Genomic DNA, 13,437 nt, shown 5'->3' with positions numbered 1-13,437 from the left:
GTGACCCGTAGACCGGAAGAGTGAACCCGAAAAAAGAAGAAAGACTACAAATCCTAGTGAGTATCGAGTGGTGTTATTATCGCGTGAACTGTGAGCCTTTGTTTCCTGCGTGTCGCAGGAAGTGACGTTTCGGGTACAGCCGCTACCAGAGTCCCTTTCTCGCGAGGCGGAAGAACCCCGATCGCTGAGGAGCAAGGGGGCGCTAGGAAAAGGAACTGGGTTGCGACGGTCCGGCGAGAGAGAGCTGGGGTGCGGGGAAGTTGGGGAACAGAGGCCGCTAGGTGTCCGAGTAGGGTAAGACCGCACCGACCCGGCGGAAACGAGGCAATTGTCGGGCGGATCCCCGGACGGAGAGCTAAGGTTGTGTGGAAGGCGCTGCTCCCCGGATGGCGACCGCAGATACTCCGGCCCCGGCCTCCAGTGGCCTCTCGCCGAAGGAAGAAGGGGAGCTGGAAGATGGGGAGATCAGTGACGACGATAACAACAGCCAGATACGGAGCCGGAGCAGCAGCAGCAGCAGTGGCGGCGGGCTGTTACCCTATCCGCGGCGAAGGCCTCCTCACTCGGCCCGGGGCGGTGGATCCGGCGGAGGCGGTGGCTCTTCCTCGTCATCGTCCTCTTCTCAGCAGCAGCTGAGGAATTTCTCACGCTCGCGGCACGCGTCTGAGCGGGGCCACCTCAGGGGACCCAGCAGCTACCGACCCAAAGAACCATTCCGGTCTCATCCGCCCTCTGTACGGATGCCTTCGAGTTCACTGTCCGAAAGCAGTCCCCGGCCGTCTTTCTGGGAGCGGAGCCACCTCGCCTTGGACCGTTTCCGCTTTCGAGGCAGGCCTTACCGGGGTGGGAGTCGCTGGAGTCGGGGGCGAGGAGTGGGTGAGCGAGGAGGCAAGCCGGGGTGCAGACCCCCTCTGGGAGGAGGAGCAGGATCCGGGTTCAGCAGCAGTCAGAGCTGGCGAGAGCCCTCTCCACCTCGGAAGAGCTGTATCCTTAACGTGGCGGTCGGCGCTGGGTGTGTCACTTACCAAAGTTCCCTTTAGCGTCATTACTAGGTCTGTGAGACGAGTGTAACTTTGAATCATCAGAACCGCTGATTTCTCCCTGTGTCAGTATACTTAAAGTAAGTTGTTCTTTGGTAATTCCCCGTGTGTCACACTATAGCGTTATTGTTAAGACTGCTTCATTGGATATATTAACGTGCTATGGACTGGGTTAAGCTAATGAAATCCAAGACAGTTAAGTCTGATTTGTAATAATACTTTAGAAGCCCGACTTTCATTAGCATTTGTATTTTTGCTGGGACAGAAACTTTGTATTTTATGTGAAGTTGACATATTGTTAGAGAAAAAAATATTCATAACCAGTTTGGGGAATACTGTTGCTTTATCATATTGCGGTTTGACATTGAAAATTGTAAAAGTTTCAGTCTGCGCAGTCCTGCACTATTTTTGTGATGCTGTTTTTATCTTGATTTATTCCGGTTGCTGCCTTTTAAATTGCGGGGGGAGGGGAGGTTTAAAAAAAACACTCTGGTGTCTTTAACAGGTCTGTTTCAGAGCTTTTTGATTCATTTGATCTTTTTGGAACGCTTTACCTCCTTTACGTTTGTATCTGTGTTCACTTTTGCGCATTGTGTAACTCTTCGTGCTGACTAAATGAGGGCCAGAAAGAGAAAGATAAACTTATCAGCATTTTTATTTTAATACGTTAGAGTGGAGGAATGTGTATGCGAGGGTGGAGATTACGGATACTTTGAGAAAGGAAATAGTAACATACCAGATTTTTGCTACTTCTAACCTTATTCTCAGTTTTAAACATTACTGAGTTTACTCAGGATTTATACAGAGGAATCAGTCATCCGAAGGTTTCCTGTTTTATAATGGGTTTGTAAAACACTATCTTGACTTACACTGTGACCATTGCAGAAGTTTAAAGACTTTCATTACTGGTTGTAATTCCCACAGTGTGATTTTTAATTTCGTCATTATATATGAAACTTAAAAGTAATGACAGTTATTTGGAAGACAATCAGAATTACTTTTATAGAACACTTAGGTCCAGAATAGGTCTTTCTCAAATGTCATGATGTAAAAGGGGCAAGGAATGTACATTTAGGTAAGAAACAGCAGCTTCTGATGCTAGTCCCCTGAAAAACCTTACTTCTGCAACGAAAAGTTGGGTTAGGAACATTTTAGGATTGTTTCAGAGAAAATCATGTAGGCGCTGGGCGTGGTGGCTCACGCCTGTAATCCCAACATTTTGGGAGACCAAGGCGGCGGATCACTTGAGATCAGGAATTCGAGACCAGCCTGGCCAACATGGTGAAACCTTGTCTCTACTAAAAATAAAAAAGTTAGCCAGCGTGGCATTGGGCGCCTGTATTTCCAGCTACCCGGGAGGCTGAGGCAGGAGAATCGCTTGAGCTCGGGAGGCGGAGTTTTAGTGAGCAGAGATTGCACCTCTGCACTCCATCCTGCGCGGTAAAGCGAGACTCCGTTTCAAAAAAAGAAAAGAAAAGAAAATTATATAGATATTTAACTTTTTAAAAGCCAGCACATGGTTCTTCCAAGAAGGTTAGAAAACCTCTGTCCACGGTGTTTCTTAATCCATGGATTTGTAGTCTATTTTCAATCCAAACACCAGAAAGGCTATTTGAGCATATGTGTGTGTATGATTTTAAAATTTTTTCAATTAAAAAAATTTTTATTAAATTTATTTTAAAAAATTTGGAGAGACGAGGTCTTGCTATGTTGCCCAGGCTGATCTTGAACTTGTAGCTTCAAGAGATCCTCCTTCCTCGGACTCCCAAAGTGCTGGGATTTATAGGCGAGAGCCACCAGTCTATATGTGTTTTGTAAAGGTACAAAGATGAAAACTGTAGTTTGTATTAGGGAAACAAATGAAAATAAGTAGTTGTAGTTTAGTATAAAAAGTTGAAACTGAGGTATGTGTATAAAAAGTACTATGGGAGCTCAAAAGTTTTTCTTAAAAGTTTTATTCTGTGTTAGAAAAGGGGGAGGTGAGTGGGCTTTCTGCTTTTGTCCTCTTTCTGCGTGTTTATTCAATACTATTTTGGGCCTCTACCATAGACCTTTATTAATTGGTAAGCTTGTATGTTTTTATTAGTAAACTGACATATGATGTTGCAAAAAAAAAAAAAAAAAAGTACCGGAAAATATCCAGTCTGTGTGACTTTGATTTCTGTAGTAACTTGTCATAAATAAGATATCTTACTGTTTTTCTTTTGACAGATGCCGCACTTAAAAGGATGCTTGTTTTGATCCTCTGCTCATTGTTTTCCTCATGAAGTATCACTGATTCATCCTAGAGATGGTGTTCTTTTTAAGAATTTGAGAAGGAAAACGTAGTTTCCAGCTACTTTTGTATAATGTGAGCAAACAAAATATTTGTTACAACACTTTATTCAAATTTATTTAATATCAAGATTGTACTCAGTTTAATTCATATTTCCATTGTGTGATTATAATAATACCTTTTTTTATTTTGCAAATACTGTATAAAGAAATAATGCAGGTTATTCTGTGGCATATTTTTATAATTTAGAAGTAAAGTAGCCTGAGTATAGGGTTTTTTTATTTCTGTTTTTGTCATAACTCCTTTCACTGTAATAACTAAGATATGCTAGTTGCAACTTTGAAGAAATAGAATAAACTAAATTCAATTGCAGTTCTTATTTTCATCCTTAATTTTTCTTAATGATAGACACTTTGTCAGTACATCTTAGCCTGTCTCCCTTGAATGACTGCTCTTTTAAACTTTCAAATCTGATGAGAGCTAACATAATTAGGCCAGTGTCTCTCATCAGTAAGAAGTCATTCCATTTTCAGCTGCAGCTGAAAAGGTTGAATAGCACTTCTTTTTGTTTAAACCAAGGTTCAGTTAGAAATTGTATCTTGACAAGCGTAAAATTAAATCTGGTAAGTGTTGGTTTGATCTTAGCTGTTCTGTGTAGATAGGGGTAGATTTTCTTTAGCCTTAAAGGAGATTAGTCAGTTATAGTTGTAACTCAATTGCTTTTCCTTATTTTTCTATTTAGCATTTTTGTTATATTTAGCATATTTAATCATTAGCAAATATGCTAAATATATTTAGCATATTTAATCATTTCCCTTTGCAGATATTTCCAAGGTCTTCAGTCTTTTTTTTTTTTTTAACTGCAGTTGTGCCTTTAAATGACTCCAGTGAAAAGTAAGATATAAATGCAGATAATTACAGAACTTACATACAAAGAGTGCATAAGAGGGGAAAGGGGAGTGAGAAACTCCGCCTTCATAGAGGTGACGCTCGAATTGGGGTTAAGTTGAAGAACAGACAAACTTAGACACAAAGCTATGCAAAAATTGTGATGAAAGGGGAAAAAGTAAGTTTGGAAAGGAAAGCACAGGTCAGATTATATTTATTCTCAGGATTTTGGACTTTTTTATTAGTGAAATTTAAACAAGGGGAGTAATCTTATATTTTTATTCTAGAAAGATTACTCTGGCAGCAGCAGTATGAAGGATGGCTTGTAGGAGATAAGAGAAATATCTTTTCACCAGGGTAAACTCTCCTGTGGTAGGTAGAACGGTGGAGGTGCTGCATTAGAATGCTCAAAATAAGAAGAGAAAGAGGCTAAGTAGTGCTCCCTGAAGAGCACCATTATTTCACAAGTTAGAAAGGACTCAATGGAGACTTAAAAGACAAAAAACAAATACGGAAACAAAGGGAAACGGGGAGTTATGGAAGCCAAGAGAGAAGTGGTTTATGGTGTCAGATTCTCATAGGGGTCAGGTAAAAAAAAAAATAAGTTTGAAAACATTGATAAGGAAACTTAGCCACAGCAGTCTCTCTAGATTAATGGGACAGAAACCAGATTCCATTTGGTAAGAAGGGTACAGAGAAACTAGTTTTCTTCTAAGAAACTTGACTTTGAAGAGATCAGAAAACCAGAGATTTACTAGAACAGTTTTGCTGTAGAACTGTTAAGATTTTCAGATGTACTTACTGCTTATTTTTGTTTCTCAAATGATGGTAATTCTCATTTTTTGAACTGATCATCAGGAGAGTTTAAAAACCTTTTCTGCTGCTTGTCCTGTGAGGAGTTTAAACAGAAGAACCATATTTGGGGTACTGAATTGTTACATCCTAGCCAACTGAAAATGATCTATAGGCTGGGTGTGGTGGCTTATGCCTGTAATCCCGGCACTTTGGGAGGCTAAGGCAGGCGGATCACCTGAGGTCAGGAGTTCAAGACCAACCTGGTCAACATGGTGAAACTCCATCTCTACTAAAAATACAAAAATTAGCCGGGCATGGTGGCACGCACCTGTAATCCAAGCTACTTGGGAGGCTGAGGCAGGAGAATTACTTGAGCCCACGAGACGGAAGTTGCAGTGACCAGGATCGCGCCACTGCACTCCAGCCTGGCTGACAGAGCAAGACTGTCTCAAAAAAAAAAAAAAATCTATAAATGGTATATTAAAACCCTAGGAGGTGCTGTCTTTTCTCTTGCTAATATCTGGTCTGGAAAAATGAGGTATAACAATTCTCATGTATGAATTGTTTAGAATAAAAATTGTTGTTTGAAATTGTGTAGCTGTTTCTAAGGAAGAAGTTACTTTTCGTGTATCACTGTGTTAGAGAAGAAAATAAGAACAGTTGCTTCAGATTATTTTCATTACATTGTGCCTTCTCTGTAGGGGAAAAATAGGAGATATATTTTGAGTACTATTTTAAAGTGGTTTTTTTTTTTTTTTTTTTTTTTTTTTAAGATGGAGTCTCCCTCTGTTGCCCAGGCTGGAGTGCAGCCGTGGGATCTTGGCTCAGTGCAGCCTCCGCCTCCTGGGTTCAAGCAATTCTCTTGCCTCAACTTCTCAAGTAGCTGGGACTACAGGCCTGCACCACCATGCCTGGCTAATTTTTATATTTTTAGTAGAGATGGGGTTTCACCGTTTTGGCCAGGCTGGTCTTGAACTCCTGACCTCAAGTGATCCTCCTGCCTCGGCCTCCCAAAGTGCTGGGATTACAGGCGTGAGCCACCGCGCCCGGCTCCCTGAAGTGTAAATTATCCACATCTGTGACAAACCATTCAGTTTCTCACTTCTTCATTCAGAAAATAATCTTTAACATACAGCTAATTATGACTTTCCTGGCACTTACAGAAGGAAGGATGCTATAACCTAACTAGGTGGACTATCTGTGGATACTACTGGTAATTATGACACTAGTGATTTTGTAAGTGGACTATTTATATGGTACTTATTAAATTCAAATATGGGCACCTAATGAAAGTGGGTATTAGCTGCACATACATTAAATGGAATTTAGTAATTTAAAAATATCGATTCGTTTTTCTTGAAAAATTAAAAAGGGAGAAAATTCATCCATAATCTATGTTTTTTTTTTTTTTTGTTAAATTTAACTGTGGAAAATTTTTGGAAACTGGTTTCCTTAATATGCTGCTCAGCCAAAAGTTTTGGAAGGTCTCCATCAAGAAAACAAAATTATTCATCAAAAAGTGAAAACTGTGTGGAAGAAACTTTTGAAGATTTGCTTTTAAAGTATAAGCAAATACAATTGGAACTAGAATGCATCAATAAGGATGAAAAACTAGCATTGAGTAGCAAAGAAGAGAATGTGCAGGAAGATCCTAAAACATTGAACTTTGAGGACCAAACTAGCACTGATAATGTCAGTATTACAAAGGATTCAAGTAAAGAAATAGCTCCTGAGGAGAAAACACAAGTCAAAACTTTTCAGGCATTTGAATTAAAACCACTCAGGCAAAAATTGACTTTACCAGGAGATAAGAACCGTTTGAAAAAAGTTAAAGATGGAGCAAAACCGCTTTCCCTGAAATCCGACACTACTGATTCTAGTCAAGGTAATGGAATTAAATATTTTAGTTAGTAATGACTGTTCTTTCTCTAAAAGAGTAACTACTTGTTTTGGTAGTGTACTTCATTTAAATGATTGTACGCTCATTTAAATGATTGTAATTATCTGTAAATTTTGTACTTTCTGTGTAGACATATTATTGAATAATTACTAATTTTGTTTACTTTTAGTCTTTATTTCTTTATTTTTTTTTGCCTGACATGCTGGCCTCTATAATAGAATGTTACACATAAGTGATAATAGTGGACACCTTTGTTTCCTAACCAAAGAAAATGGTTTTGACATTTGTCATTAAATATGATGTTAATTTTTTTGTAGGTATCCCTTATGGGGTAAAGGAGGGTTTTACTCCTATTCCTAGTTTGAAATTTTCAGTGTGAATGGATGTTGAAGTTTACAAAATCTTTTTTCTTCATTATTGGGATGAGCATCTAATTTATCCTAATTTGTTAGTGTAATGAATTATATAATTTATTTCTAGTATTAAACCACCCTTGTATGCTTGCGTTTAATACAGTTTATGATATACCATTTTTAAATCATGGATTTGGCTTTTTTCTTTTCCTCTTTATTTTTAAGATATAATTTATATACAGTAAAATTTACCTTTTAACATTATAAATGTGTGTGTAGTTCTTCAGGTTTTGACAAATGCAGACAGTGCGTAACCATCACCAGCCACCATTAATATACAGAATTCTTTCATCAACCTCAAACAGTTTCTCCAAGTGTCTTTGTAGTTATCCCCTCCCTCAGCCCTTAGTTCACCTGGTAACCACTGATTTGTCCCTATAGTTTTGCCTTTTCCAGAATGTCACATTAATGGAATCATACAGTATATTGCCTTTGATTATAACTTCTGTCATTGAACATAATGTGTTTGAAATTCATTCATGTACTTGTATATGTCAGTAGTTCTTTTTTGTTGAGTATCCCATCATACTATAGTTTATCCATTTCCCAATTATGTTTGGGTTTTTCCAACTGTCCGCAATTACAAATGAAGGTTTGCTAGTGTTTTGTTTAGAATTTTACAGGCTATGTTCATAGCCTGTAATTTTTTCCCCCCTCTTTTTCCTTGCCAGTTTTTAGTGTAAGGTTGTGATACTCAAATCGGTTGGGGCTGGTTTCATCTTTATTCTCTGCAATAGTTTAAGATTGGAAACATTCTGAGATACTTGGTAGGTCTTGCTGCTAAGTGTCTGAGCCTGGGTGGAGTTTTTTTCCGAGAAGGTTTTAATCTGACTTTTCGTGTTTTCTATTTCTGTTAAGGCAGTTTATGTAAACTATATATTTTTTGTAATGTGTCTTTCCTATCAGTTATAGAAGTTATAAAAATTATTCTTAAGAATCTTTACTTTTTTATCTATAGTATTTATAAGTTGTATCTTTTTTTCCCTGCTCTCTTATTTAATTTCCCCTGAAATAAGTACATAGGTTCTTAAACTTTAATTTCCCCTGAAATAAGTATATAGATTTTTTCTCTGCTCTCTTCTTTAATTTCCCCTGAAATAAGTACAGAGGTTTTTCAGCCTCTCTCCTATTAAGATCATTTTAGGCCATCAAATTTGACTTTAGTTCTGTCTCAATCAAGTTGGGATGTTTAACTTTTTTCATTCGTTCTAAATATTTTCTAATTTTTATTTTTCATTGACTTGTAGGCTACTTGAAAGTGTTTCTTCAAAACATGTAGGTTGTCTAGCAGTGTTTTTTATTGATATCTAAGTCGATCATACTGTCAGAAAATAAGATTGCTATGATAACCAATCTTTTGAAATACTTAAAGACTTCCTTTATTGTCTAGTATGTAATCAGCTCTTGTAAGAGTTCTGTGTATGTTTGAAAGAAATTTATAGATTACTTGAGCTTTTTGTGTTGTTCACTTTTTTATTTTTTGATATGCTTGATCAGCTACTAAGAAAAGTTTGTTAAAATTTGCCAGTATGATGATGGATTTGTGATTTTTACTTTTTGCTTTAAATACTTTGAAGCTGGGTAATTAAGTCATTATGTGGTGACTTTATCTCTGATGTTTTTGCCTAAAAGACTATTTTGTCTTATATATTAATAGCCACATCATCTTTCTCTTTATATAATTTCCCACCCTTTCAGTCTTTCTATATCCTCATGTCTCAGATATTACTTGTACATAGTATAGAGCTGGTTTTAATTTATAATTCAGTATGACAATCTTTGTCCTTTAGCTTAAACATAGTCTACTCACATTTTTTATGATTATTGACATTTGGTTTTATTTCTTCTTTTTTTTTTTTCTCTTTTTAGTCTCTTATTTTTCTTCACACAATTTTTTTTTTTCATTTGCTAGTTTGGAAGTTAAATACTAAATTTCTGGTCTTATATTCCTGCCAGTGTTTAAAGTTAATCAAGAACCTTACCCTTTCCCCAAAATACAAAGAATGATGTTTGCTTAGTTTTGCCTATATTTTTAGCACTTTCTTGGCTGTTTGTATTATGTCTGGAATTATATATGTATAAATACATTCTCTTTGTGTGTGTGTGTGTGTGTGTGTGTGTGTGTGTGTGTGTGTGTGTGTTTTAGATAAGGTCTCACTGTGTTGCCCAGGCTGGAGTGCAGGGGTGTGATCATGACTCAGTGCAGCCTTGACCTCCTGGGCTCGGGTGATCCTCCCACCTCAGCCTCCTGAGTTGCTGGGACCACAGGCATGTACTACCATGCCCGGCTATGTTTTAAAAATTTCTGTAGAGACGGGGTCTCAGTATGTTGTCTAGGCTGGTCTCAAACTCTGGGCGCAAGTGATCCTCCTGCCTTGGCCTCCTGAAATGCTGGGATTACAGGTGTGAGCCACCATGCTCAGTGCTTAAATACATCCTTTAGACATTTTTGCTTTTAATGTGTTTTTGCTGGGTGGAAAACGATTTCTGTTTACTCTTTTTAAAAGATATTTTCCCTGGGTTTAGAATTCTAGGTTGTTTAATTATATGCTTTTTGTTTGTTGGTTGGTTTGTTTTTGAGACAAAGTCTTGCCCTATCATCCAGGCTGGAGTGCAGTGGTACTATCTTGGCTCACTGCAACCTCCGCCTCCTGGGTTCTAGTGATTCTTATGCCTCATTTACCTGAGTAGCTGGGACTATGGCACATGCCATTGCACCTGGCTAATTTTTGTATTTAGTGGAGATGGGATTTTGCCATGTTGGTCAGTCTGGTCTCAAACTCCTGGCCTGAAGTGATCCACCTGCCTTGGCCTCCCAAAGTGCTGGGATTACAGGCATGAGCCACCACACCCAGCCCCTAATTATGTTCTTACTAACAATATTTTCTGATTTCCATTGTTAAAAGTTATCAGTCTTAATGGTTTCCAATTTGAAGATAATCTTTTTTCTTTGATTGTTTTAAATATCCTTTTTGTCTTTGATATTCTGTAGTTGAACTGTGATGTGCTGATTGTAGATTTCTTTTTTTGTATCCAGCTTGGAATTTGTTGTTTCTTGAATCTGGATTGGATCTTGGCATTGGTTCTGAAAAAATGATCATTATCTCTTAGAATATTATCACATTCTCTCTCTTTTTTGGAACTCTGTATAGATGTATGTTATGTTAAGTCATCGTACTTTATTGTTCATGTCTCCTAATTTCTCTAAGTTTCTGTCACTTTGTAATTGACAAATTCTGGAAAATTTTCTCTGATACATCTTTCATTTTACTGATTCTCTCTTCAGCTGTATCTGATTTGCCTTAAGCCCACTTATTGAGTTTTAAATTTCAATTACAGTTTTTATTTTTATTTCATTTTTGTTTGTTTTCAAATCACTTTGATCATTCTTTGCACTTTTCTTCTCCCTGCTTATAATTTCAGCTTTATCTTTGTTTCTTTAAACAAATTAACTATAGGTCTGTTTTGTTTTATCTCCTATCCCTGCTAATTTTCAATATGTCAGGTCTTTGGGGGTTTGATTTCTGATGTTTGTTTTTGTTATTACTCATTTTTGGTACTTTCTTTCTTGAACAGTTAGTGGTTTTGTTTTGTTTTGTTTTAATGTGAGATGATCATTTTCTTTTGAATTTTAGTGGTGGGAAGTTTTTGAGACCTGGGACAAAGATGCATTCCCCAGAGAGAATTTGCTAAAGACTTTAGCCTTGAAATCATTTCAACCCTCACTGGCTGCCCATATAGTGTGAATTTGGTTGTAAACCTAAGTGATGATTATTTTGGGTTGCACATTCTCAGGGAGATGCCTTTCTTTCCCCTCTTCAATTTAGTACTATGATTCTATACAAGTAGTTTTGAAAAGTATAACACAGAGGGATAGAAAAGACACACAAATAACTGTCATGGAGTATAATACGAGTTATGTGTGAAAGCCTAGAGTAACACAGGAAGGATTAAATATCCTCACCTGGATTTAGAAAGGTTTCATAGAGATGTAAATGTTTGATATACTTCTGGAAAAATGAATCTTTTCCACTGGGGAAGTCAGAAGGAACCAAATGAGCAGATAGGCACAGAGGGCTTTTTAAGGGCAGTGAGATTCATCAAATATGTATGCAGTATGAGAGATAATGGTGTTTTTTTGGTGAGTGGTTGGACATAAAATTATAAAAGGACAGGTTAATGTTGGATTGGGAGGGGCGTTTAATATTTTGCTAAAGAATTTGAATTTTGTTCTTTAAACATTGGGTGGGCTGTTAAATGTTTTTAAGCAAGAAGATGATTGATCAAATGTGTGTTTTAGAAAAATAACTGGCATCAGTATGGAAGAGTGATTGGAGGAAAATCAAAGAAGCTAAAATGTCATCTGAATCAGTAAATTATATAATTGTTTCTACATGTATATTTCCCCACCAATCCTCACCAAGACTCTACTGTCAAACTTATGTTATTGGTGAGCCTTTTTTCCATATCTCTTGACAACTCTTCTATACCTTCATAATTTTTTCAGGCCTTTTACTCAAGCTTTATTATTGTCAATATATAAGCTTGCCTCTTATTTGAGGTAATCACACTCAATTCCAGCTTTTCACTTCCTGACCATAAACTTGTTTGTAATCCGTATCAATTTTCACTTCAGTTCTTTCATCCTGAGGGTAATGATTCTCTTGTTCATGGCCATTTTTTTTTTAACTTGTTCCCCTGGCTCTAACTTCTTCTGCCTTCTCTGGGACCTTGCTTTATTTATTCTGCTTTATCTTGAACCATTGTCTCCTTAGGGTGTTCTTAATATATTTGACTTTTCCATCCAAAAATGGAAATCCTCTTCCACCTTATCCTACATTCTGTCTTAAATTATGTCAAGTATTCTTCCTCTTTTCAATAAGACTTCTGAGACGTCTAGTCTATACCAGCTTTTCGCTTTACCTCTCATTTCCTTATTAGCCCAGTACAGTTTGCTTTTCTACCCCCATCACAATACTGAAACTACTCATGGTAGTTTTCTGTGACCTAATTGCAAATTTTAGTGGGTGTTTTTTATTTCATTCTTCCATTCATTGAAAAATTAGTTGAGTACTTTATTCCACGCTCTTGGAAATAAATTGGTGAGCAAAATAGTCACTTATGTTTTCATGGGCTTGCATTTTAGAAGGTAAAACAGTAAACATGATGAGTAAATTAACTGTTATGAAAGAGAAAAAGTATAGCAGGGTAAGTCGGAAAGGGATATTGAGGATACAGGTTGCAGCACTAATAGGGTGGTCAGCATAGGTATCTATTTGAAGGTGAGATTTAAAAAAAGACTGAAGACAGTAAAGGAATAGCCAAATGGATATCTGGTGGAAGAGGCTTCTACACAAAAGGAATAACTAGAGCAGTGATTTTCAAAGTGTGGTTTCTGGGGACTGCATTATCTGGGAACTTGATAGAACAGAAATTCTCAGTTTCTACCTTAGATCTGTTGAACTGGGAGCTCTGGAAATGGGGCCTAGCAATCTGTATTTAACCAGCCCTTCTGTTGATTCTGCTACATGCTGAAGTTTGGTTATTGCTGAACTAGAGAAATGACCATAATACAGAAGGATGCCTGACATGTTTGGGGAAGAACCAGGAGTCCTGTGCTAATACAGAAGAGAGAGTGAGGGGAATGAATAATGGGAGAGAAGCTGTTGGAGATGGCAGGAGGGCGCAGATCTTATAGACAGAGCCTTGTAAGAACTTTGTTTTTTTATTCCTAGTGAAATGGTGACCTCTTACAGGGTTTTGAGCAAAGGACTGACATAATCTGTTTTATATATTTTTTTTCTTTTTTTGAGACGGAGTCTCCCTCTATCGCCCAGGCTGGAGTGCTGTGGCCGGATCTCAGCTCACTGCAAGCTCCGCCTCCCGGGTTTACGCCATTCTCCTGCCTCAGCCTCCAAGTAGCTGGGTTTACAGGCGCCCGCCACCTCGCCTGGCTAGATTTTTGTATTTTTTAGTAGAGACGGGGTTTCACCGGGTTAGCCAGGATGGTCTCGATCTCCTGACCTTGTGATCCACCCGTCTCGGCCTCCCAAAGTGCTGGGATTACAGGCTTGAGCCACCGCGCCCGGCCTGTTTTATATTTTTAAGGCATCACTCTGGCTGCAT

The 13,437-nt window shown here is 37.9% G+C and overlaps 1 protein-coding gene across 1 annotated transcript in view; it reads left to right on the top strand.

The window, feature by feature from the left end:
- Positions 1–386: 386 nt before the first annotated feature.
- ZFC3H1 (zinc finger C3H1-type containing) overlaps positions 387–13,437 on the top strand; it is a 55,613-nt gene continuing 42,562 nt past the window's right edge. Inside the window, exons 1-2 of the mRNA XM_050750060.1 lie at positions 387–984; positions 6,467–6,883. Coding sequence (XP_050606017.1) covers positions 387–984; positions 6,467–6,883 — 1,015 coding nt within the window. The remainder of the gene's footprint in view (positions 985–6,466; positions 6,884–13,437) is intronic.

Source organism: Macaca thibetana, chromosome 11 (assembly GCF_024542745.1).
Source record: "Macaca thibetana thibetana isolate TM-01 chromosome 11, ASM2454274v1, whole genome shotgun sequence".
Classification (NCBI taxonomy): Eukaryota; Metazoa; Chordata; class Mammalia; order Primates; family Cercopithecidae; genus Macaca; species Macaca thibetana.
This window is presented reverse-complemented; position numbering and strand designations above follow the sequence as displayed.